Source organism: Harpia harpyja, chromosome Z (assembly GCF_026419915.1).
Source record: "Harpia harpyja isolate bHarHar1 chromosome Z, bHarHar1 primary haplotype, whole genome shotgun sequence".
Lineage (NCBI taxonomy): Eukaryota > Metazoa > Chordata > Aves > Accipitriformes > Accipitridae > Harpia > Harpia harpyja.
The window spans coordinates 28734073-28758216 of NC_068969.1; the positions used below are offsets into that span (position 1 = coordinate 28734073).

Genomic DNA, 24144 nt, shown 5'->3' on the forward strand with positions numbered 1-24144 from the left:
CTAGAGTTTTATGTGGGTGCAGAAGGAGATTCAGTGAGTTCATTGAAGAAAAATCCACAAAGGGCATTGAAATGCACAGAAAACAGATCTAACTCTGAAGGCCTTTGCTCCAAATTCTTCATGCCTAGGAGGACATTGGAGGGAAATAATTCTTTGTTAGCATCTGCTTATAGCCCTGAGGGAGACAGAGCACTGAGTTCACAGCACCTTTGGTCTGAGCCAGTACTGGTGTTTCTGTTGCATTGCCTGCATGCTGCAGCAGTGCTTGTATCACAGGTTATGAGTCAGCAAGGGACTACAGGACAGTCCATGGGAGACACTGTGTAAGAATATATATCCAAATGCTAAATGGAGCTACTGAGACAGATGTGTTAGATATTAAAACCAGAGCTTGGAAGATTTATCCCAGAACTGTCTCAGAGGAGTCTTACATTGTAAGTCTTTAACAGCGCATAACCCCCATTCCTCCAAAACTTTTCCAGATCCTCTGCTTAAAGCCTGACAATTGAATTTTCTGCAAGTACTGTGAATTTCACTCTGAAAGAATACTTGAACTACATGGTAGAAAAGAATTTCATTTTAGTTTTAGCTTTTTGTTCTTTAATTTTTGAACTGCAGTTTCACATATCTTTTCAGAAACCTGCTGCTGAACATATTGTAGTCTTGGAATTCAAAGTTGAATTCTCATGTTGTGAATGTTCTGCACACTTTGTCTTCCCCAAATTTATAAAAAGAGACACCACAACATTCCCAGAAGAAAAGGGGAAAGATTGAAGTTATGTTTATGTGGCTAGCAATGCCAGCATTAATCACAGCTATTAGTTGATAAATAGCTCCATTGATAGTCACAACAAAAGGGAAACAGAACATTCTTCATGAGAGGACCAACATCTTGCTGTTGTCTTCTCAAATGATTGAAAATAATCCTTTATTACAACAGGCAATATTTATGCTCTGGTGTGTGCAATATGACAGAAAGCAATGTAACTATTCATTTTAACTCCTCATCATCACAAGAAATTCTGTCTTCAGTCTGATCTAGCTTTCCTTCCAAGTACGCGGAGCTATGGTACCATAAGTTCATCTAAGCTAGTGACAAGACAGTTTGTGTTATTGCTTCTGGCAAAATCCTATAGTGACCACAAATGTGACTTATAACATATGTTTTATTTAAGCCCATCCTAAAGTAAACCATATACTTAGTTAAATTTAAAAATTTGTTTTCTGAGAATTTTTCCCGTAAGATTGGAAAAAAATGTGTAGTGTTAGACCTGGTAAGTTGGTAGTATTAACAAGTTAACCTTATTACCTACATCTTTATGGTTTCCTTTTCACTTCTGATTTCGCATTTGCTTTTTGTCTTATGTAGTGTTTGTGTAATATCATGTATATTTTTAAGAGTTTTTTCTGGAGTTAAAATGTTTAGGTTAAAAAGACCCCTTTGATTTGCTGCTGGTCTCTGACTTCTTGCATGTGGAGTTTATGGGGCTACTTCATATTGGTAACGTGCCTTTATAGATGTTTTGCAATATCTTAAATATTGTTTTTAAACAAACAAACAAACAAAAACCCCTTGTGGTTGATACATCTTTTATTTAAAAGAGACTCATTTTGAGATGTAAACTGAAATATTATAGCACAATTGGTGTAAAGGGGAATTATATTTTAGTCATTGGTGTTCTACAATTCTCTTCAGTCAAAAGAAAGATATCAAAATATTCTTTTAAGTTATTTTAAATATGTTTTCCTCACAGTGTTTTCTTACTTCACTGGAGGTTGGAATCCACTCCCTTTTGTGCTTTTTGAGAAAAGTACAATGCTGGTTTGCTGCTCCACTTTAGGCAAAATTGGGAAATAAGTAGCACAGGTTAATCCCAAGGACTTTGTGTCATGTCAAAAAACAGGCTAGATACATGATGAATTTGATCCCTTCTGGATTTAAAATTTATAATTTGTTTTTTTTTTACAAAATGCGTGAAGATTGACCCGATCTTGTAAAACAGCACAAGGAAAATACTTTTTTGAGCAGAAGTGAAACATTAATTGACTTTTTCATGGTGATCAGAAGTAGTGTATTTTCTGTGTGAAATCTTACAGAAAGAGTTCCTGAAAACAGATGTTTATCGTCGTCTAAGGCCTTGACCTTGAAATGGATAGTATCACCAGATGTCTGTGTCTCTCTCTGCAGGAGACAGTTCAGTAATGCTTCCTAAAACTAGAGAATCTGTCGTTGTAGAAATAGCTGAGGGCTTGATCCTTAAGTGTCTGACTCTGGTACTGAAACCTGCACCCAAAGATACCAAGAATTAAGGCAGAAACAGCATGCAATTAGTGCCCTCATGCAGTGCAAAGACTACATTTCAATTTGATAAATTTCCTATTTCCGATATGAAATATTTATATCAGTGAGAAACTAGCTGCTTAAACTGAGAATAATTGGGAGAGATGACTGTCAAAACCAGGAGAGTCTGAAGAACTGTAATAGTGCTAGAACATACACATAGACTTTGCATTTTGTCTGGTGAGTAACTATACATCTACATTTTCAGGATCTAGAAGAAAATTAAGTGCCAATGGGATAACAAGTAAAGTGAGATGATAAAGTAACCCTTTAAGATAGTCCTAATTTTGTGCAACAACACAATATTGAAAGCAAACCTATGTATAAGGCAATACATTTAAAATTATTGAAAATTTTATTTAAGCCTAACTACAGAGCAGGTTGTTCATGTTTGAACTGTGGGTTTCACTGATGTAGGATGCTGAAATTCAGTCCTTAACTTGATTAAAATACAGTGTATACAGTGTAGCTTTGGAGACTGGGAAACTCTTCATCCTTACAATTCAGGTAGACCAGGATTATGGAATAAATTTTGCTTACTGTGAAATATTGCTTAGTCTGTGACACAGTTGGAAGCGATAGGAACATATCCCTGTTCTGTTTCCTGGAAAGGTTTGATGAGAGGATTATTGGCATAAATCAATAGTGTAGTGCTCGCACCATCTTCTGAATGTGGCAAATAGTCACAAGGCAATAACCAAAGAGAAATGCTATTCATGCTATAACAGGTAGCCAGATGCCAAATTATTTTTAAAAGGCCTTTTGGATCAGTATTAATTATTAATTAATTGATTAATTATTATTAATCATCATCATTATTATTATTATTACTATTAATGCCATTAATTATGAACATTCCTCAAAGTAGCTCTTTAATTATATTTTTATTTTAACTTATTAATTAAGTATGGAATTTGAATGCTCTTTAATACAGAGGAAATCAGATATCATTAGTTTGGGGATGCAAATCAAAGGGTTTGTATTTAGTTTAAATCAGAATGGGCAAGAATGTTAGCTTATATGAAGGTGTTTCGGAAGGGTTATATTAAGTTTTATCTGAGTCAAAAATACACTTAATAATTTTTAAGAACTCCTGGGGATGTGACTGTCTGGAAGAACTAATTTTTAAATGCCCAGTTTCCTTATTACAGATACAGTGAGGATAAGATGCTGAAACAAGAAATGGCAGCTTGGTGTGCTTATTACTCTGGAATTCATGTAAATATATGTAGATAAGTGTGCCAGCATTCATAGTGTGTAAGAACGTTTACAGGATGTTTTATTTAAAGGTACACGCTCATTAGGTAGGCAGTGCTTTTTGTCTGTATTTGAGTAATGATACCTAAGATTCGGGAATAGGCTGCTGGAGTTTTGTCTCTTTTTTTCTACAGAGAGAGGTTAGCTTTGGCTGAAGAGAACTGTGACTCATTCTAATTGTCAACAGGTACAGATCAGCGCTGCCCAGTCTAAAATGTGGGCTGGGAAAATACTTTTCAGTTTCCTTTCTGCTCTGCCTGAGCCTTGCTGCCACTGTGTTGTTCTCTGCAGCAGTGTGGTGGTTTCTCTTCCCCTTGCAGCCTGCCCTTCTGCAGCTTGGCAGCTCCGGAGGTCACCGCTGATATTTTCTCCTCGCTGAAACATTGCCAGATCTCACGCAGGGTCCTGGTAGCAGTGACTCATACCTGACGGTGATGGGGAGCAGTGTCCTGCAATGTAGAAAAGTGAGGAAGGAGCAGAGAGGAATAGTGAGAAACAGGGCTGTGCACTCTGACAACGGGCTACCAGCAGCTTTGTCCATCTGAGCCTTTGCAGAAGGTGCCAAAGTCCACTGGAGGACAAGGCTTTGGTTCCTTCTGCTCTCAGCTTGACACGGTGCCTGCCCTCGCTGCGCCTGCACCTCTCCATCCAGCAAACAGCTCACGTTAGGTCTACATGCAGCATTTTTCTTCTCCTGTGGCTTTCTGTTTCTGTCGTAGCCAGCAATTCTTACACACTCTGGGAAGTCCTCACCGGTTGGTGGTACCCTACCGTCCCCTTGAAAACTTCAGAGGGAACAGCTTCTCCCCTTTGCATGGGAAGCTGAAAAAAACGCAGTCCATCATTTGCACCCTGCCAATCTCTTGTTCTCCCTTGTATTTTGGTAAGCGTCTGACCTGTCATGTTTGTCTTAACACACCGTGGCCCTTGGTTTTTCTCCTCATTTGTCCATCCTAAGAGGAAGAAAGTACCTAAGGAAACTGAATGGCAGCCTTCTAAGAGGGTGGCTAAATGCCCTTTCCTAAGCCTCTAAGGGGGAGTCTATTCCTATATGAAGATAGACTGTTTCAAGTAAATTGCGGGATTATTAAACAATTTGAGAACACGGCTTAGCAGCCGTTCCTTGTCATTTTACAACGAAAATTTCTACAAGGATTCCAAAATAAACTCAGTCCTGATACCTCTGGAGACAGCAACAGTTGCTGTGAATTTCCCCATGGCAAGGTCTGGCAGAAGCTGCCTGTGAGTGCTGGCTCTGTGCCACACTCAGCAGATATTGGCAAGTACAGGCATTTTTTGAACACTGCTGTCAGTTGGCTGATACACTTTATCAACTTCCTCACAACCCTACTATTTAGGCATCAAAATAAAATATAGTTTTTTTAGAGCTGCAGAGTACTTTCAGCCAGAATCTACATCTGTGGGTAGCAGCCTATTTAATTTAGTGAAAAACTTAATAAACCCCCCCAACAAAAATAATTCCCTAAACGGAGATTTATTTATGAGAATTATGGAGCATATGCAGAAATGTTTATTGATATGACTGAGTGGATATCGAAAAATATAATTATGAAATGCAAAAATACCTTTCTAGTTTTTTCAAACATTTTTTGATTAGTTGCTTTTAGGCACTCAAAATTGAAACTGTCAGTTTGCAGTACACTGGGAAAATGCATATGCAGCAAAGACGTCAAATGTATTGAGGTGGACTGTGGGCTAAATAGGTTTATTGCAGGTTCAGAAATCACAAGCTATATTAAACAGCAGACTTCCTAAGCATTTTATGTACACTCTAGATTTTATGATTGCTTGATTTATTTCTGATCCGTTGAAGTTGATAGTAGAATCTCCATCAGTTTGGGTGGACCAGAATTTCCTCTCCTGTAACAGCCGTGTCTGTAAAATAGTATGTACAATATATTCAAATCCTATAAAAATGCAGCAGAGAGAAAACAATAAAATAATCCTTACCTTCTTGGGAGAAATGCTGTCAATAGGTTTCTCACGTTTTCTAGAAAAAGCCATTTGAGGGGTTGGGTTTTACAATTAAATATAAACTAGAGAAACTCTCCAGTAAGCACTCATAAATAGCTGTTAGGAGGTGATCTTTAGGGCATTTTTTGTATTTTGTTACAGGTCAATTTAGAAGAATAGGAGAAAATTCTAATGAAACTTGAAGTACTCATACAAAGCGTAACATAAACTGTCAATAAGAAATGATGCACCTAGGTACAGTGGTACACCTTTAGGTGGTGAAACACTGATGAGACACTGGCACAGGTTGCCTAGAGAGGTGGTCGATGCCCCATTCCTGGAAACATTCAAGGTCAGGCTGGACAGGGCTCTGAGCAACCTGATGGAGTTGAAGATGTCCCTGCTCATTGCAGGGAGGTTGGACTAGATGACCTTTAAAGGTCCCTTCCAACCCAAACCATTCTATGATTCTATGATACAACTTCAAGTATAATATAATTTGAAATTTAGAGGAGTCCAGCTGTCCAAATTTGTTTTCTCCAGGGTATGAAGTCAGGGATTTTTCTTCCGCTGTTTTAAGGTGTCATTGTTCTTGTGTGCCCATTCAGCCAACTGCATGATGCAGTATGAGAAAGAGTAAAATTGATGTTCAAATTTGTAAAACTTTTCTGACAGTGTACCATTAGATGACGCTGCTGTGATCACATTGTTGCCACTCTTGTTAATTACAGGTAGAGAATGCTTTTAGATTAGCACATCAATACAGAGAAATTATTAAGAGCAGTTTTCAGAGCAGAGTCATTCTGGTCTTGGCAGATTACTTAGCAAATACTGTCGTAATTAAAGGCAAAAATGGGAATTTTCAGAATTATGTACTGCAGAAGCATGAATGAGACAAAAATCTCTCTCCTGTAACCTAACTGTATTTTCCTTCTGTACCTTCTCCTATCTATGCTCCTGTTTTAATGTTTTAATACTATCTAAAGCAGTATTTTGAACTATAGTATGTGTGATTTCACTGGAGATCCAGTGAGCCATACAAAGTAAAGATCTTGTATTATCTCAGTCTGTCACCTAGTTACACTTTTTATTACCTATACTTTTATGAATAGCATTTCTAATTGCAAAATGTTCCTTCCCTTTTCTTTATGTTCAGGAATTAATTTTTAAAATAAAAGAATGCCGCTCATTAATCCCAGCTTCTGCAGTCTTTTTGGACTGATTTCTCCATTGATATCTTTGCAAAATTTTTAGGAAATAAGGCAAAGTGATAAGCAGGGTAGTTATTTTTCATTGTTATGAAAATCAGTTTGACTGGGAGTATTAACTCATCTTCATATCAGGAGTAAGAAATTAGCTGATTTTCAATTAGAATACCATCTTGACTTCATATGATATTTGTCTTCTATACTGATTTCTAGCTGACTTGCTACAATCATATTTTTGGTGGCTCTCACTGTAATAAGAAATGAGAGTTTTGTCAATAGGAGAGGTTAATGGTTCTACTGTAAATATTACTTTTCTGATTGCTGTCTGTCATTGAAACTGTTACTTTCTTATCATACAGAGTTTGGTGAACAAATGTTGCCATTTGGGTTAAGCTATAACGCAAAAGGCAGCGATCATGGGAAATGAACCTTCTGGCTAAGAGCAGTAAAAGTCTGTCCTTAAGACTGCTGTGTCATCTTCTGTGAGGCCTTGTGACTGTAAAAATTCAGAGCCGGTTATTCTCTGTCTAAAAATGATTCAGCATTGACTGTGCTCAGAATTTGACTTCAACCCAGGAAACCCAAACTGCTGTGTTTCTCTATAATACGGCCCTAACTGGACTGCACAGAAGCTCAGATTTATGAAATGGACTTGCTGTATATTTTTCTGAAATTATAGAAAGCTCCTGGTAGGCTTATATTTTTATTTATTTGTTGCAGTGTCCCAAACAGGAAAGTGAATCATAGGCACAATCCATCCCCTAGTGATCTTGATGTAAACATGTATACATGCACAAAAGGCTGATACAGAAAGATGAGGAAGCCTAAGGAACTTCATTTCAGCTGCAGAAGAGTCCCACTTTTCATAGCAGTAGCACGACATGGAGGCTTTAGTGTGAGCTACGTGGCATGAGATTGAGAAGGAAGGAACAGCAGGGTTTAAGTGAGGGCAATCTGTTATAGACGAGCACGAATTCCTGTTGGAGGCCAAAAAGTTTCCTACTAGTGCAGTAAGAGCAGCAGGAGATACTTACAGGGTGCAGGGTGGGGGTTCCTATTGTGTTACCATTATTCCAGTCCCTTAGGGCTTAATGAAGTGGGAGTCCCACTGATTGCCTGTTGATTCACCAATACTCTCCGACCGAAGCACGCATGACATGGCTTTGTACTTGTTCAAGTTCTTAATTGTAAATTGTCATGGTCTAGAGGCATAATTTGGAACTTTTTTCTCCCAAACTATAAAACTGTAGTTGTGATTCCATTTTTATTAGTTCTGAAAAGGATAAAAATAATCAAAACTTGTTTGAAGGTTCTGGAACAACACTAGGGATTGGGATTTGGGGCTATAACTTTTTTAGTCTTTAGGGTTTTTTACTATCACTTAGAAATGGCTATTGCTGGTTTAAGATCAGTACTGAGAATAAAGCATGTTTCTTCTCTTTCTCTTCCATGATAAATGCACCAGGGAATTGCTTATTCAGCAAATACATTTATTTGATAACAAATCTCATAAGATTTCCCTTTCTTTCAGTTTCATTGCCGTGATTCTTATTCTCTAAGTCTTGTAGGAACATGTTTATCATTCCCACATTCCGGGACCCAAAGGGGGCCTACAAGAAAGCTGGAGAGAGACGTTTTGCAATGGCATGTAGCGACAGGACAAGGGGTAATGGCTTTAAACTGAAAGAGGGTAGATTTAGATTAATCTAAGGAAGAAGTTCTTCACTATAAGGGTGGTGAGGCACTGGAACAGGTTGCCCAGAGAGGTTATGGATGCCCCATCCCTGGCAGTGTTCAAGGCCAGGTTGGATGGGGCTTTGAGCAACCTGGTCTAGTGGAAGGTGTCCCTGCCCATGGCAGGGGGGTTGGAACTAGATGATCTTTAAGGTCCCTTCCAACCCAAACCATTATGTGATTTGCTTTTATGTCACATGACATTGTATTGTGTAGTTAAATGGATTTTTCCTTTGCTAGACATGTGGACCATAGTGCTAACATTGCAGATGACAAAACGTGATTGTTTACTGCTGGTATTTGTAGAGGCTAAGCTTTCATTCCTTTTTAATAGCTTGTGTTCTCACAGAAGATATGAATATTCATAAGAGAGGAAAAAGCATGTATGTTTGTGGATACATCTCTGGATCGTTGTATTAATGTAGGTGATCACTGACTAAGTCTTCCCAAGTTGTAAACATCTCACTGAAGTTTTGAATCATCTTATTCCTCTAGTGTAAAGTAATGGAGGTAAAGTAAGAGGACTTTGACAGTGATAAAATAAGGTAGAAAAGGAAAGTTTAGTAGGGTGCCAACTCACCTATAGTGCCCCTGCTCTGCTATGGCAAGTGCAGATACCTGTGCCTAAAGTTGGGTGATGTTCCTGAGTAGACTATTGGAGTGGAAATTTATGCCAAGACTAAAAAAAGAGATTCCTCCACTCAGGTGATTGGTCAGGGACGATGACATAGCACTTTAGTGGTCTCCGCTACTCCAGTAGCCCAAATCCCTGTGAAGCCTTTTGTTGGTAATGCAGGTGAATTGACAGAGCATCAGTAGCAGCAGCTTGGCTTGGGACTTCCAGACCATCGTCCTCTGATGAGTCAGGTGGAGGAACCTGGCCTGTTAATTCAAACTCATTAGAAGGCATCAAACACCTCTGTGTCTGACTGTTAGAATAGAAAGTCCTGCTTTGTTAGCATAATTCTACTATGTCCGTTTTTTTCAGATGCTTATATGCAAATAAGGAAATACCAACATTAAGATTTTCTAGCTAGTAAACTAAAATATTATTTTAAAGGCAAGATTCACATAGTTTGTTTCTGTGAATGTTTCTTTGTAGCGTAGGTTTTGCTTCATGTCATTTTAACTTGGATTGCATATGCAATGAGTATGAGCTTCAACCAAGGTATTAAATATACATTGTACCTTTTTTTTGTTGTGCCAGACATATGCGGGCTGCATGCTGCTAAGGCTTCTATTTCTGCTTTACCTAGCATTTTTATTTAACATTTTAAGATTCAGCTTTTATTTCAGTGTGCATCTAACGTGTAGTAAATCATTATCCCTGGGGAATGGAGAAAAACTTGCACATTTTATTGGAGAGAAAGATCGTTGACTGCATTGTTACATTGATGAGGGCAACTCATGTGTTTGTCAGTTGCAAGTATATATCAAAAAGATTATTTCTGTAAAACTGGGAGTTATAATTTATAAGACCAACAGTGAGCTGTGCTTTTTAGACAAAGCAAATCAGAGCCCTCAGTCCCAGAAGACGTGAAACCTCTGATTGCTTTTGCAAAAACTGACTGTCTTGAAAAACAAATGGTCATGCTTTAAACAATTTCAGAAAGATTATCATTTCAGTTCTGAGGTTTTAGGGGCAGAGCAAACAGTGTTTCCTTTGATTAAGGGATGTAATTGTGTTGATAATAAAGTATATTAACTAGAATAATAATTTGAGCTGCCAGGAAAACATTTCTGTATTTTGCGTAAATCCTGTTTAAATGAATCTGACTTCAGCCATGTCTATAATGAAATATAAATGTTTTCTTGAAATTACGCTGACCGTTGCACATTTGCTTATTCTGTCATCTCCCAGTGTTTTTTTCATTCTTTCTATTTCACAAGCATAATTAGTATTTGCTTAAATGAGTATTTACTAAACTAAGTAAAGATACTTGCTACATTGAAATACAGTACTAAAATTGCCTTTTTTGTGGCAGGAATGAGTCTTTGACGGAAGAGGGATAAAAAACTGTGATTGTTATAACCAATATTTTTTTAATGGGCACTGAATAATTAAAATTTTGTATTCCCTGTTCACTTTTGAGTAGAACTCTGCATCCTGTAGCATCTGTGTGCTCACTGTGAATTTGTAATTGGCATCTTCATTCTTAGGATGTTAGTTTTCCAGAAGTGCTTTGTATTATTTAAACTAATTAGTGTCCTTTTTAAGTGAACTGAGTGCGTAATCCTTTGCTAGGTGGGTAGAAGGACAGAAAGTAGGATTATTTATGGAAAAGCTGTAGTTTTTAGCATGGCAGAGTTTAGTTGTGGTGTTCAGGGGGTTGCTGAAGACCAAGAATAAGATAGGCTTGGCAGCTCTTGTACAAGACAAATAATAACAATTACTATTTCTATTTGTTAAATTAACATAAAATAATCTGTGGTAAGTAGTTTCCCTACTTTTCAAAATAAAAGATTGGACAGAGCAGCCATACTCTTCTATGTTTCTTTTTATGAGTTTGGAAATACAAAATATGTGAAATGCTGTGAACTGATATGTGTTTTGCTTGACATACTCAGCTGACACATGCTTGAGAACCCTCCCCCCACTTCTTCTTCTACCTTGGCTGTAACGAAGAAAATAACTGGAGACTGAGAAACTTTATTAAGAGGGGAATGAGTGTGGATGAAGTCAGAGAGAAGGGGAAAGAGCTGAATGTCAGTGAAAAGAGCTCTTCATGCAACAAATCTGGAACAAGTGTTTGTATTAATAATTAAGCTTCTCAGGAATTATGATATCAAAGTTGTTGTGTATCTCTGCACATCTCTAGTGGCTTGCTTTCTTTTCAAGTAAATGTAGGTCAAATGAAGCAATTCCAAGATTGAAAGTAAAATGGAAGAATAATAGGAAGCCTTGACAGAGCTTTAGTTATAGTTCTAAGTGTAAAAGAATTAAGAACATGCTTTTACCTTATTTTTGCTTTTAAAAATGTGTACATTTCATCATTACTTGCAGTGATGAAAAATTCTGTTCCCCCATATTTATTGGGTGTTTACTGCTTTATAAACTGTGCTTATTCCTGCAGTATTCCTCCTATGTCCTGTACAGCAGGAAATCCTATTTAATGACTGTGATTTCCAGTTAATAGTATTTGAAGCTTCTATTTTTTCAAACCACTAGGCTGAAATTGGTTTAAGTGTGTTATTTATTGTATATGTGTGGTGGATCCGAAGGAGACTTGTGATTTACATCAGGAACTGGGCAGGCTGCAACCTTTGTAATGTTGTGGCTTAGCCTTAGGACCTCTGTAGGTAAAAAAACCCCAAAGATCTCGTGTCCGAGTGGTCCAGTTTGCAGCAGTGATAACTACCTACAGGGAAGACCTTAATGAATTGGTTGGTTTGCTTTTTTTCCCTATGACTAAAGCCATAGGGAGAAGAGAAGAAGTTAGTTTCCCTGATTTGCTGTGTTTTCCTTTCTGAAATCTTTTTCTCAACAGGCTGAAAACCAGGTGTTCCCCAGGGGAAAGTTAGTTTTTTAACTTTTTAAAAAAATTGAAACTAGAATTTGAATTGCACAGTGATGAGCATCCAAACTGTGCAAAAGCTTTTATGGCACAGTTACTCTTCTTTTTCAGAATGGGCTTGCATATGGCTTTCTGTTCTGTTTCAAAAGTTAAATTGTGAGTGAACAGCAGTGGTGGAAAAATTAATGCACTTAACCATGTGATAGTTAAACAGTTTTAATTAAATCAGGTAATTAGCTTGTGTAATAAATGTACTTGCTAATTCACCATTTTTCTAAAATGTAATTTCTTTCTTCTTATTATATGAAGTACAAAACCATCTCTACCGGAAGCGACAGCTGAAAAGTGCTGGTTTTCAGTATCATTCATCTCTATTATATTGGGTTTTTTATAGCCTGTGTTCTCTCTTTTTAGTGTAAGGTTTTAAAATTTGCCTTAAGGATTTCAGTGTCTGATTATGGTATGCTATAGGTAGATCTTCAGCTGAGGTTTTTTAGGCATGCTAGTAGTTTGACTTTGTTCACAGTGAGTGAAGTACAAAAATACTATAGAGTAATATGGAGAGTTTTGCCTCATCCTGTCTGTCTCATTAGCACCAGTTATGGGGGAGCAGTCTCAAGCTCATTACTTGGTCTCATGGTTACGTTCACCCCTGTGTTCACTGTTGAATTTTGTTCGGTTAGCGGTTTATCGTATTATGTTAAATGGGATTTCACTGAGGAAAAAAGTCTGTTCAACAAGTGGCCTAATAATCTTGAAAAGCCTGTTGTGAAGCCTTGGGAACCAATTAGGTAAATGTATACAATTTATTGGGAATGCATGTTCTTTCTATCCAATACAAGTTTGATTATTATTCTGTCCAAATTTGCCTTTGCTGTACTTGCACTCCATCACACAGCTGTTGTTCCTTCCAAAAAGCAGTTTAGTATTCCTATGAACAAACATCTTGAACATTTCTCCAGCAAAATGTTTTTTAATCTTCTTTTATGTCTGCTTACGAGACCTAATCTCTGTCCTAAACTTGCAAAGCAAAATCTGTTTTAGGAGGTGTCTGCACAGAGAGGGAGAAGTGTCGGACCCTGGCGATAGACCTGCAGGACCAGAGGGGTGCTTGCTTCACAGGGTCAGGTCGCAGCGGCTGGGATGGATGATGGATGGTTTCTCTCCCGGACTTTGGCAGCATCTTTAGGTGTCTGTTGGGCCAATGTTTCCTAGGAAAAGAGAGGCTGCCACCCTGTGCCAAGAGACCTTACTGCCTTTACGCAGGCAATAGTGGTGCTTCAGCAAGAGAGCAGTGTCTCACGAATGAGTTTTTTTGAGAGAAGGTTTTAAGCTCGTGAGTGAAGGCTCATGATGACATTCTTAACTGCTACGGGTAAAACAAATGTTTGTGCAGTTAGGCCTTAGTGTGTCAGGTTCCTTTGAATGGTTTGGTAAGCAGGAAACTGATGAAAAGTCAGAGACTTGAGTAACAAGAATCCGTGACAGATATCAGGTTCTTGCAACCTCAGAGTGGTCTTTGATTCTTTCTGGTTTTAATGTACTTGTAATCACAGTTAACAATAAGGTCCCAAGTAAACTGAATTTATTTTTCTCTTTAAAAGAGCAGTAATACGTGAATTAGATTGTCGATTGTTGATTAAAATTACATAGTAGTATATTACTACATATTTAAATAATATATTAAAATATACTCGATGTGTTATTAGTAGTGTAATATTAACATGAATGCACAGTTACTATATTAAAATTATATAATATATGTGAAAACTGTTGTTATTATAATATGTATTAAAATTGGGACCCTGTGCCATAGAGCAGTACTGGAGGTTACTTGGTGCGGTTCGGCAGAACTGAGAAAGGACCAAGTTTTGGTCTCTGTTCTGCTCCTCCTTTTGCCCTCCCATTAGGTGAAAATATTACTGAATGATTGCATGGCTGATTAGATTTTTTTTTTTTTTAATCTTGCCTTTCTTTATACATATACTTTTAAAAATTTGATGTTCTCTCTTCAAGGAATGGAAAAGGTCTGTGAAGGGCATGGAGCTTTTAACTAAGTGGAGCTAATGAGTTCTCAGCTTTAAAGTAGAGATGTGTCGAAGCAAGCTCCTTAGTGGTTCTCAGCGTTCATAGCACAGAGGTACACCCCCTGAGGTTTTGCAATGTATTGTAAGTGGAAGTAACATTTGACCCACCCTACTAGTACATCTACACATAAAAATCAGTTAATATTGAATTCGTTGAGATCTGGATCCTAAACAATTCATTGGATATGTATCTCACAACAGTATTTTACATCGATTTCAAATTTCAAAAGAGTTTTTGAGATTTTTGGAGTCTGCACAGTAAAAGATAGTGCTTAAAGGCCAGCTATCTGCACTTCAAGGCAACCGTGAGGAAAACCACTGGGAGAATTACAGCTTGCGGGGGAGTAGTGGCTTGTATTACTGTTGTTGATTTGTTGGTGTCTGTGTTCAAAGTATTCTTCAATTTCACAGAATTAATTCAAATGTCTGATCTTTGCCTTAAAAAGCATCACCACTGGTTGAATAACCAAGTAACAAGTTAATTGTGCTAGACTAAACATTTTGACGCCACTGAAATTCTGCCCCAATAATTATAGAAGGGAGTGACTGTAACCCTGTCACACGTGAGATCAGAAGTTTTCCACGGCTCTAGTTTTTTGAAAGGAATATATAATTTAGGTAAAGACTACTGACATCTTGTGGCTGCATGAAATAATGCAAAGAGCTCTTATTTCGAAGACCATGTTGCGATTTTAATAAAAGCTAATGACTGCATTTCTCAGTGGATGTAAACACAAACCTCTAGAATGTGCCAGTCTCATGAAGAGTGTTAAAAGTAAAAAAAAAACCCTCTGTCTTACATTTTTGATGTTGCTCATGAAGAAGCAATTATTATTTGTGCTAGAATTATTGTTTATTTTAAGATAGTCTTGGATCAGTTAGACTCAAATATTATTAAGGTTCAGAAATAGCTGAGAGAGAAATAGAAATATGAATCCCATCCAATATTTTTCATTTAAATGAATTTCATTTACATAACAACACAATCTTACCAACTGGCATTTTAGGGATGGTATTTGAATGTTGATCTAGCTTTTTTCTTTTGTTTAAAGACTTAACTGTATTTTTTGTAATCAAAATGTGCAGGAAAGATGAGTAATCTTTCTTCAGTTCACCATGGAGGCAGTGGTTTCATGAGGACCATCGCAGGCACAACTTCAGTGTTTGTCAAGGGGCAGTGTCATGCTGCTCGACCACTGGTCTCCATGGTGGGACTGCTGGACACAAGTGGAAGAGGCATTTGGCCCCTTCTGCCCCTGTCCTTCCCCCAGGTTCACTCTCTTTCCCACACATCAGCTCTAGTCAATGCACCGGGAGTTGAGGTCAGATTGGGTGAAATAGCATCGCAGTGTGGTGACGGCAATGTAGCAAATCTCAGTGTGAAACCTTGTGGCAGGGGAAAGTGATTTTATGTTAAATCAAACCCAGTTTTGGTCATTTGCTTTCACACTCTGACACCCGCACGCTCATTCACAAGCGCAGATGTGTTGTCTGGGTTATGCATGACGGGGAGGGGAAGGATGTCAGCCGACAGGTCCTCCTCATGCCTCTGGGGCTCCTGCTATTTGCGTGACCGTGTATGTGCTGGTTTTGGATGTGCCCTTTAGTACCGTCTGGTAGCTGGCAATGATTTATCTCTCAGTCTTGTAACGCCTCTGTGTGCGCCATCAGGTTTTTGCTTGCTGTCCTTTGTCCCTCCACATGGGTGTCTTGAGAAGAAGACACAGATGTGCTCCTGGATGCCTGCTGATCTCTCTGCCGCCAGTACGTGCCACCCCAAGAGTCCTCCTTCCACCAGTTGTTCCTTCTGACACTTCCACACCCACGTTCCATCCATTCTCCGTTCTTGCAATATTTAACATTTCTCTTTCAATTCCCTTCAGGGTTGTCTTTCTGGTCATAGTTAATTGTTATTCAGTTGTATTGGGGGCTTAGACCTGTGCTGTCCTGAAGGTAGGTGATTGCTGCAGGAAGCATGTGAACTTTGTGGACTGACTTAAGAGTTGATTTGCTCATCATGAGTGTTGTAGGAAGTGTGTCTTCATGGAAGAGGGAAGCCTGGACACAATAAAGTCAATGGAGAGTTACACTAGTGGTGTCAGTGGAGCCTGTGCCTTTTCAAAGGCATAAGATAATTAAATTAATATTTTAAAGAAACAATTTTCACTTGTAATCTAATTTTTGTGATTGCATTAAGATAAAATCCTACTCCTAATAAGGACATAATTCTGTTAACTAAAGACTACACTGCAATAGCCAGTATTTCATGTATGACCGAGTATGGATTGCAAACAACAAGAAGTGATGCAAGCACCCATTTGATGTTAACACAGTGAATTAACTGAGTAGTGACACTGTGGAAAATAACAAAATTGTGACAATAAGAAATTCTTTCCTCAGCTGCTGTTTTTAATTTGACTATCAATCAGTAGAAATTACATTTAGTTATGTTGAAGGTAATTTAGTCTCCATTCCCTTATTGTATTAAAAGGACATAATTAAAAGTATATATGTGTCTTTAACAGGAACTAGTGATCCATACGTCAAGTTCAAACTTGAAGGAAAAGAAGTATTTAGAAGTAAAACAATACACAAGAACCTCAATCCTGTGTGGGAGGAAAAAGCTTGCATTCTTATAGATAACCCGAGAGAACCATTGTACCTAAAGGTGAGACACTATCTTACTTATGTCTGTTAAATTACAACAGAGGAGTTATTGAAAGAATTTAGATTTTGTAATTTTTGTATACTGAAAAATTTATTGTGCAATAGTGCATTACTAAAGACTATTTAGAGATGAAAATTATTTAAATTATATCTGTAGAATGATGATGTCAAAATTTCAAAAAAAAAAGGTAGATACAGGCATTTTTGTTTATTTCAGGCCATAACTGTTTTATACTTCTTTAGCATGATTTTAGGAGGATAGAGAAAGTAAACTGTGTTTCATGATAATGGTATCCCTTTTAATTATGGAAATATCACTGCATAATTCTGATATGAAGCATAATCTATCCCATTAAAAGCAATTCTTTGCTGAGGTTAATTTGAGAATTTATCAAGATGTGTGCCCATTTCTCCTAGGGTTTGGGTTTTTTTTCCTATTTGTACCTGAACACAGTGGGTTTGCTTATATGTTTTGTAATGCTTTATGCTTTTTTTTTTTTACATTGTAACTCTCTTCAGTATGTCACCGGTGAGGATGATTTTGTCATAATAGAGGCTTCACTTATTCCGAAATAACAGCCTGTGTTTAAATCCAAGACAGGCCAGCAGTGCCATGAGTACTTCTTAGCTGTCCATATTGGAATGGAAACTAGAAAAGCTGTGATCATTGTTTTATAGGCACAGAACAGGAAGGTGCTTTTCTGGCCCCAATAGTTTATGGTGATCTATATCCAAAAGTGAACCTTAATTGTGTAAAAAAAACTAGATAAAAATTAAGTTCTAAAATTATATAAAAAAAATGTAGACTTAGGGTTCTAATTAGAACATATTTGGGTCAAAAATACTTTGAGAAAGTATGGAAACTTAAGTCTTACCTATGTAATCCTTTTAATTGGTCTGAAATGATATAATGCTTCAGATCAGTATCGAGTCTTAATGTCAAATACATAACAAAAATTTTAACTGAAATATCAAATTGTAGATTTTTTTAGTAGATGAATGCCACTTAAAGTGCTTCGGGTATCAATCTGTACAATGTTTCATTATTCTACTCAGATAAAGTACATAGTTATTAGAAAAGTGTAAAGTTAATTATAATTCTCAATTGGCATTTTCCTGCCCTTCTTAAGCTTAGTGACTCATACGGAACAAACATGTGCCCAGCACTATGAAAGAGAGAAGCAGATTTAAAGAAGGACATTTACAACATAGCTACCTGTTTTGGTTTATTTATGCCAAATACCAACCCTGCAGTAGGGTCACAAGGGAATAGGTGTGTGTATTTTTTATTTTTTTTTTCTGGGAGGAGTGTGTCAGGTGGTACAATATCCATCCATGTTTGTACTCTGAACAGATTGTGTGAAATATTTCAGTTTTCATGGCTTGTTCAGATATTCTAAGACATGATTAAATTGTACCAAGTCAGCTGAAAATATTTATGTTTTCATCTTCATAATTTGTAGGGGGAGAAAACAATTCTACTTTGCAACATGAACTGAAATTTCATCATTTGTTTTCTTTCCCTGTTAGAATGAATATTAGAGAAAACATGAGGGTACACACTCGGGTAGATCAATGCATATGAGAAACTTGTGCTCAAATACTCTCATTCAACCTTTGGAGTCCTGCAGCAGTGCTGTAGACTTTGGGTCACGGGATTTCTGTTACTACTGCCTTAACCCAGTCCATATTAAAGTATTTGTAGAAGATGAACAGCTTTAACTGCCTCCTGGAAAAGAGTTTCTGTAACACAGTAGTTGAAGTATTTACATCAAAGTTGAATACCTTGGACCTAGGCCTGTCACAACTGAGTTACATGTTCTCATTACTAGCTGTTCACAAGTCTCACTCTTACTTGGAGCTGAAGGTATATTCTGATCCTCAGAAATTCTCGTGACTATATTTGCCAGGAAAATTTAACTTACTTAGAAAGCTGATTTTGATAATTGGCATTTTCCCATTTTCTTTGTAATTTCGTGTCACAACTTTTCTTTGTTGCTATCCACCATTTTTTGTTTATTTCCCTCCAAAGCTGTGCCCAGTTTATTTGTTATTCTTTCTTCTGACTTGGCAATGCATAATCCATCTCAAATCATTGATACCATTCCACATACTGGCCACAGATTCCTGTCTGGATGTCAGTAAAGTTGTCCAGATGCTTTCTTTTTTAGGTAGCAATTTAGTAGGCAGGGTCCTCATAGTAGAATAATAAGTATCACTATTTTCTTACACATATCCATTAAGTTTTGATCTTATATTATAATATTTCTAAACCCTAGAAACTTACACAACCTTCAAAATGTATATTTTATTGTTCCTGATACTGATGCAAGTGCTGTAATAACCCACTTTTCACAACCACATCCCACCCTCCTACCTGTATCTTGCAAAATTGATAAAGGCGTCAATGTATAGCAAACCAATGATTCTGTTTAACTTTAGTTATTCTTTTGGTCTTCCTTCTTTTAGTGCCTATGTTTATAAAAACGCTTCTTTTGTTTTCATAAAATTGATGTTGTTCACATATGCAGTCTAGTAGTAGTATACCCCCATGTCTATACATGATGCATTCTGACTTTCACATAAGCAGTTTCAAACTTGATTTTGTTGCCAGAAAGTTTTCAGGTTACTTTCAGATTGTCCTGGTTTAGCATGTAAGAAACATGAAGCTATAACTCTGGAAAAGGAGTTTAAAGAACCATTCATAAAGCTAGAAAATACCAAAAAAAAGATTTCTAATACTGGAAAATGCTTTTATCTCCTGTGCATCTTAGGTCTTTGACTATGACTTTGGACTTCAGGATGACTTTATTGGTTCGGCATTTTTGGATCTCACTTCATTGGAATTAAACAAGTATGGCACAAACAAGCCCATGGAGTAATTCTTTATGGTTATCTGCTAATACCATGTTTCTGGAATTGCAAATAGAACATTATGCTGGAAAATAATTATATAAGCTTACACCATATAAAAATAGCCAAGGAAAAACACTTATGTTTAGGGAATTACTGTAATATGCATGTTAATAATATATTAACTGATTAACAACATTTTTTGCAGTGTCTATGGAGAGGTTAGTTTTATAACCACTTTAATCTTGGTTTTATATTGTCTTCATTCACAGCATTACCACCTACTGTTTAAGAGTTTTCTTTCTGTTTTTTATCCACTAATGGTACAGTACAGATTTAATTACTCTAGTAATTATGTATGTATAAGTACTTAACATGGAGTAACAGTATTTAGTATTTATTTATGAGTGTTTAGACTGCAATACTTAAAAGTAAAAAACAGGGTATATTTGCGACACCATTTTCAAGTAGTTTCATATAAATGCAGATGCGTTTAATTCTCATTATTCAGAAATTTCATTATCTGAGAGCCTGAAATCAAAATAAGCACTTATATTTTTATCTCCTAGGCAAACAGATGTTACATTGAGTCTGAAGGATCCTCGTTACCCTGACCATGATCTGGGAAGTATATTGTTATCAGTTCTGTTGGCTCCTAGAGAAGAACAGCGAGAAGTGGTAATTTTAAATATTTTGATATGCGTCATCACTCTTGCAATTGTTCTATGGCTGGATAACTTAAAGCACAAGACTAAACCACATATTCTGAGATTAATTTGATTTTTCCAATTCTTAAAATAATGCTGAACAGTGTTTCTGGTATAGTACAGCGTACTTCATCTGAATTGGATCCTCCCTCAGATAGTACTGAGGGATCCAAATGGAACATAAATGTTCAGCAATTTCAGATAAAGTCAGTTGCAGGTGAATGGTGCTGATTAATATGGAAAAATATCAGTAAACTGCTGGTGAAGAATTTTGGACCTAGTGCTGCCATCTCTAGATAAGAACATGTGAATCCTATTCCACACTGAAAATAAAGAAACTTGAAGAAAGGTAGTATTTCTGCTTTTTAGCATCTAATGATGAAGTATTATTTGATGTTTTTCAATTTCATGACTAGATTTCAATTACAAAATTGTGTGGTTTCCTAGGTTTATTGTAATTCCTTCATCAATCTTAGTTTTCTGAGCTGCTTAATTGTAAGTGAAAATAGTTTCCAGTTTTATAGATCCTGTTAGTTGTGACAAATTCTGCTTCTAGTTGGATGTATTTTACTAGCTTTTTGTCAGTTGACGTTTGACTTGAGCAGTAGTAGGACAACTGTGGCAGAAATACAAGAGATGACATCTCACTCAGAGGTTGTAAAAAAATGTGGATTCCTTTGGCTTCAGAGGGGTCAAGGAAAAAGTATTTATCTGATGAAATTTTCCATGGATGTGGTCAACTATATGGTTTTTGAAAGAGCATACAGGTTTCTGTGTGCTGCAGTGTGACACATCATCCTGTTGCATACCTGAGGACTACTGGCAGGTTGTAATATTGTTCATTTTCCACTTTTATCCTAGCTATTATTAAATAGGCTAGTAAGTCAGTTATTGGAACTAAGTGGTTGGTATTTGGTATGAGAGAGATGTAGATTTTTGAAAACAGGTTTCTCATCTGTTAATTTTCTTCATGACGTTCTCTTAGAACTTTAACAAAAATAATGGGATATGGTAGTAATGTGCAGAAATTTTATTTAAACAGTGTATTTTTCTTTCTTATAGCAATACATTTGTCCAGACAACTCAGAATACTATCTTGCAAATTTGCACCACAAGTGTTTATCACTTAAATTTAAAAATGTATTTCATTCAGGATTTTTTTTGTGTGTGTATTTGGGTAAGACCAGCATTTCTGAGTTAGCTGGTAATAGCCCTGTTTTTCCAAGTGGCTTTGGCATTATCCTGACATAATCCTAAATCATGCAGCACAGAAATACTATATTTTTATGTGGGAAACCATTACGTGGACAGCATGTTAGTTTCCTTTTTTCATCATACAGATAGGATAGCTACTGTGCCACTCAGTGTTTTTCAGCTATTACACAAGAGCGCTCAAGAAAATCACAGGTGAGAAAGTGAAATTAAGACACTACAGTGTAACATGTCTTTTATATCAGTATTTACTTGGTGAATTCACAACTGAACGTCAAAAGTAATGGGAGCGGCATAGACTTGCTGGATAGCAACTTTTGTCATACCCAACTGACTGGTTGTAACAGGAGGAAGAATTGGTTTTGTGCTATTATGAATTTCATTATTAGCTTTCTGTTTAGTAAGCTAATCCTTTTAGTTTAGTTCAAGTGACCAATAAGTCACTTAATAAGTGATAGATAAACTAAATAAGTTTAGTTTTAACTCTAGTGACCAGTTTTTCTTTCCATTCAAACTGTTATATGCAACTTCATTCTGAAAATGCCCAAGATTCAGATTAACATTCTGATTCCTAATATGAAGCTTTGTATTTTTTATTAAAAACCAGTCTTGCCAAGATATGGATCTTAGACCGGTTCTGGCAAAGGTGCAGTAAAATCAGAGAATTTGTGTCACAATGCAGGGAAGATGGCCTACAAAATTAATATTGAATTGCTGTATATGAATGTGTTAGGGGTTTAATAATTCAAGCCACAATTATCTTTTATTCAGTTACCACATGTACTTATTTATTTATTAGTTTTTATTTACTCTCTAAGGAGTAGATATATTACCAAATGTATCACTCCAATTAAACTGTCATCCTTGGTTATTTTTAAAAGGTCTTGTAATAATGAGGATAATTTTTATTGAATTTAATAGTGTTGAGATCAATAAATTTTTGAATGTTATGTTAGAGGATCAAGGCTAATTCTTGTCTACTCTGGAAATGTGCCCTGTATAAAGTAGTAATTAAAGCAACTCATACATTCCCAATCTGTGTAGCGTGCTGTTTGAATGATTACTGCTTCCCTTCTACTTGGATATCTCTATATAGGTAATAATTCAAATAGCATAGTTGAATTATATAGATAAAAACCTGTGAGCACCTTTAAATATGCTTTAATGACTGCTGCATAGAAGACACAGAAACACTGGCTCTTCACATCACGTGCATTTTTCTCCTAAGTCATTCCAAATTTATTTAAATACTGTTGGTTTGATATCTCTATGTAGCCTACATTTCAAAAATATACTCTCTTCCAAATAAGTTTTAATTTGTTCAGGTGATAACTCTAAATTGCTTGCACATGTTGTCACATGTAAATGGTGTAAAATGGTTAAATCATCAGGCTGAAGAATTCAGAAATTAACTACTAGTACTTAAATTTCAGGTGCTTTAATTCCATGTATTTAAAATTAGAGTATTTATTAAGATCATTGGGGAAATAAAAAAAGGAATAGCTTCAACAAAAGAAACAGTAGCTTTCCCATGTAGCCATAAAAGCAGCATGTGTCTTTTCCTGTATTTTGGGCAGCTCTCTAGCCATAATCCAAACCCAGCCCCGTTGAACAAGACTTGCTGTTTGTCGTGTGTCGTTTGGTAACTTTCTGATGCAGATTAGACTTTCCAAGGAGATCCCTTCACTGCCTGAACGAGAGCAACTGAGAGTGTTTTGGAAGTCATGCATTGGTGTGCAGATAAAGGCTTTTGACAATGCATTTGTGTAGCTAGAGGACAGGTCTTGGAGCAGAGCGTATTATTTGCATATCAAAATAATGTGGCTGTGTATTACATGAAGATGGATTCTGTCACACTGCATAAGAAATATTGAATATAAGAATATGCTGGAGGATAAGATACTCCAGCTGGAAGTTTCAAGTTAAGTGGTACAAAACCGGGGGCCTTGTTGTACATTGCCACCTGTCTGTGAGAGAGGTATTATTACAAGTGATTTAAAAAATAAGCAGTCAGTTTGACAGAGAAATAGTTTATTTTATTTTGGGTGGAACTATCTTTTGTGAAGCCTTGAGGTGTGCAAAGAGATGAGGGAGAGATTTGGTACACACAGGAGCATTCTCTTCTTTATCTTTCTGAAAGAAATTCTGATGAAATGCAGATTTTCTGTGTGCTGACTGATGAGATGTTCTTTAGAATTTATAGCTGGAAGGTCCTGTTTCCTGAGATCGAAACAGATTACATCTTTGGATTCAGATATCAATTAAGAATATTCATTTATGCATATGTTCATACAACTGTATGTTAAATTATATTACACTGTATGTTAAATTATATTACAGACTAGGAGAGGGGAGTATTTATCTTTGAGTCCTGGTGGATTGTGAAAACCAGTGCTTAAGTAGTTTACAATTTGTGTTTTTCCAGTAGAAGAATACTGGACATGGTTTCAATTGAAGGAGATTCAGTATACCAGTTTCATAAATAAGAACACACTATCTGATTTTTGTTTTACTGGAAGAAAATGCAGAAGTAGCCTGCAGTTATCGTTGAATATTAATGTAAGACTATAGGCAGGTGAACAAATTAAT

General features: G+C 36.6%; 1 protein-coding gene across 6 annotated transcripts in view; it reads left to right on the top strand.

Annotated features, from left to right (window-relative positions):
• Window positions 1-24144, top strand: part of MCTP1 (multiple C2 and transmembrane domain containing 1) — a 292805-nt gene that overhangs the window by 117459 nt on the left and 151202 nt on the right. For all 6 annotated transcript variants that reach the window (XM_052778226.1, XM_052778227.1, XM_052778229.1 and 3 more), the window contains 3 exons: window positions 16642-16784; window positions 19558-19637; window positions 20206-20314. In XM_052778226.1, coding sequence (XP_052634186.1) covers window positions 16642-16784; window positions 19558-19637; window positions 20206-20314 — 332 coding nt within the window. The remainder of the gene's footprint in view (window positions 1-16641; window positions 16785-19557; window positions 19638-20205; window positions 20315-24144) is intronic.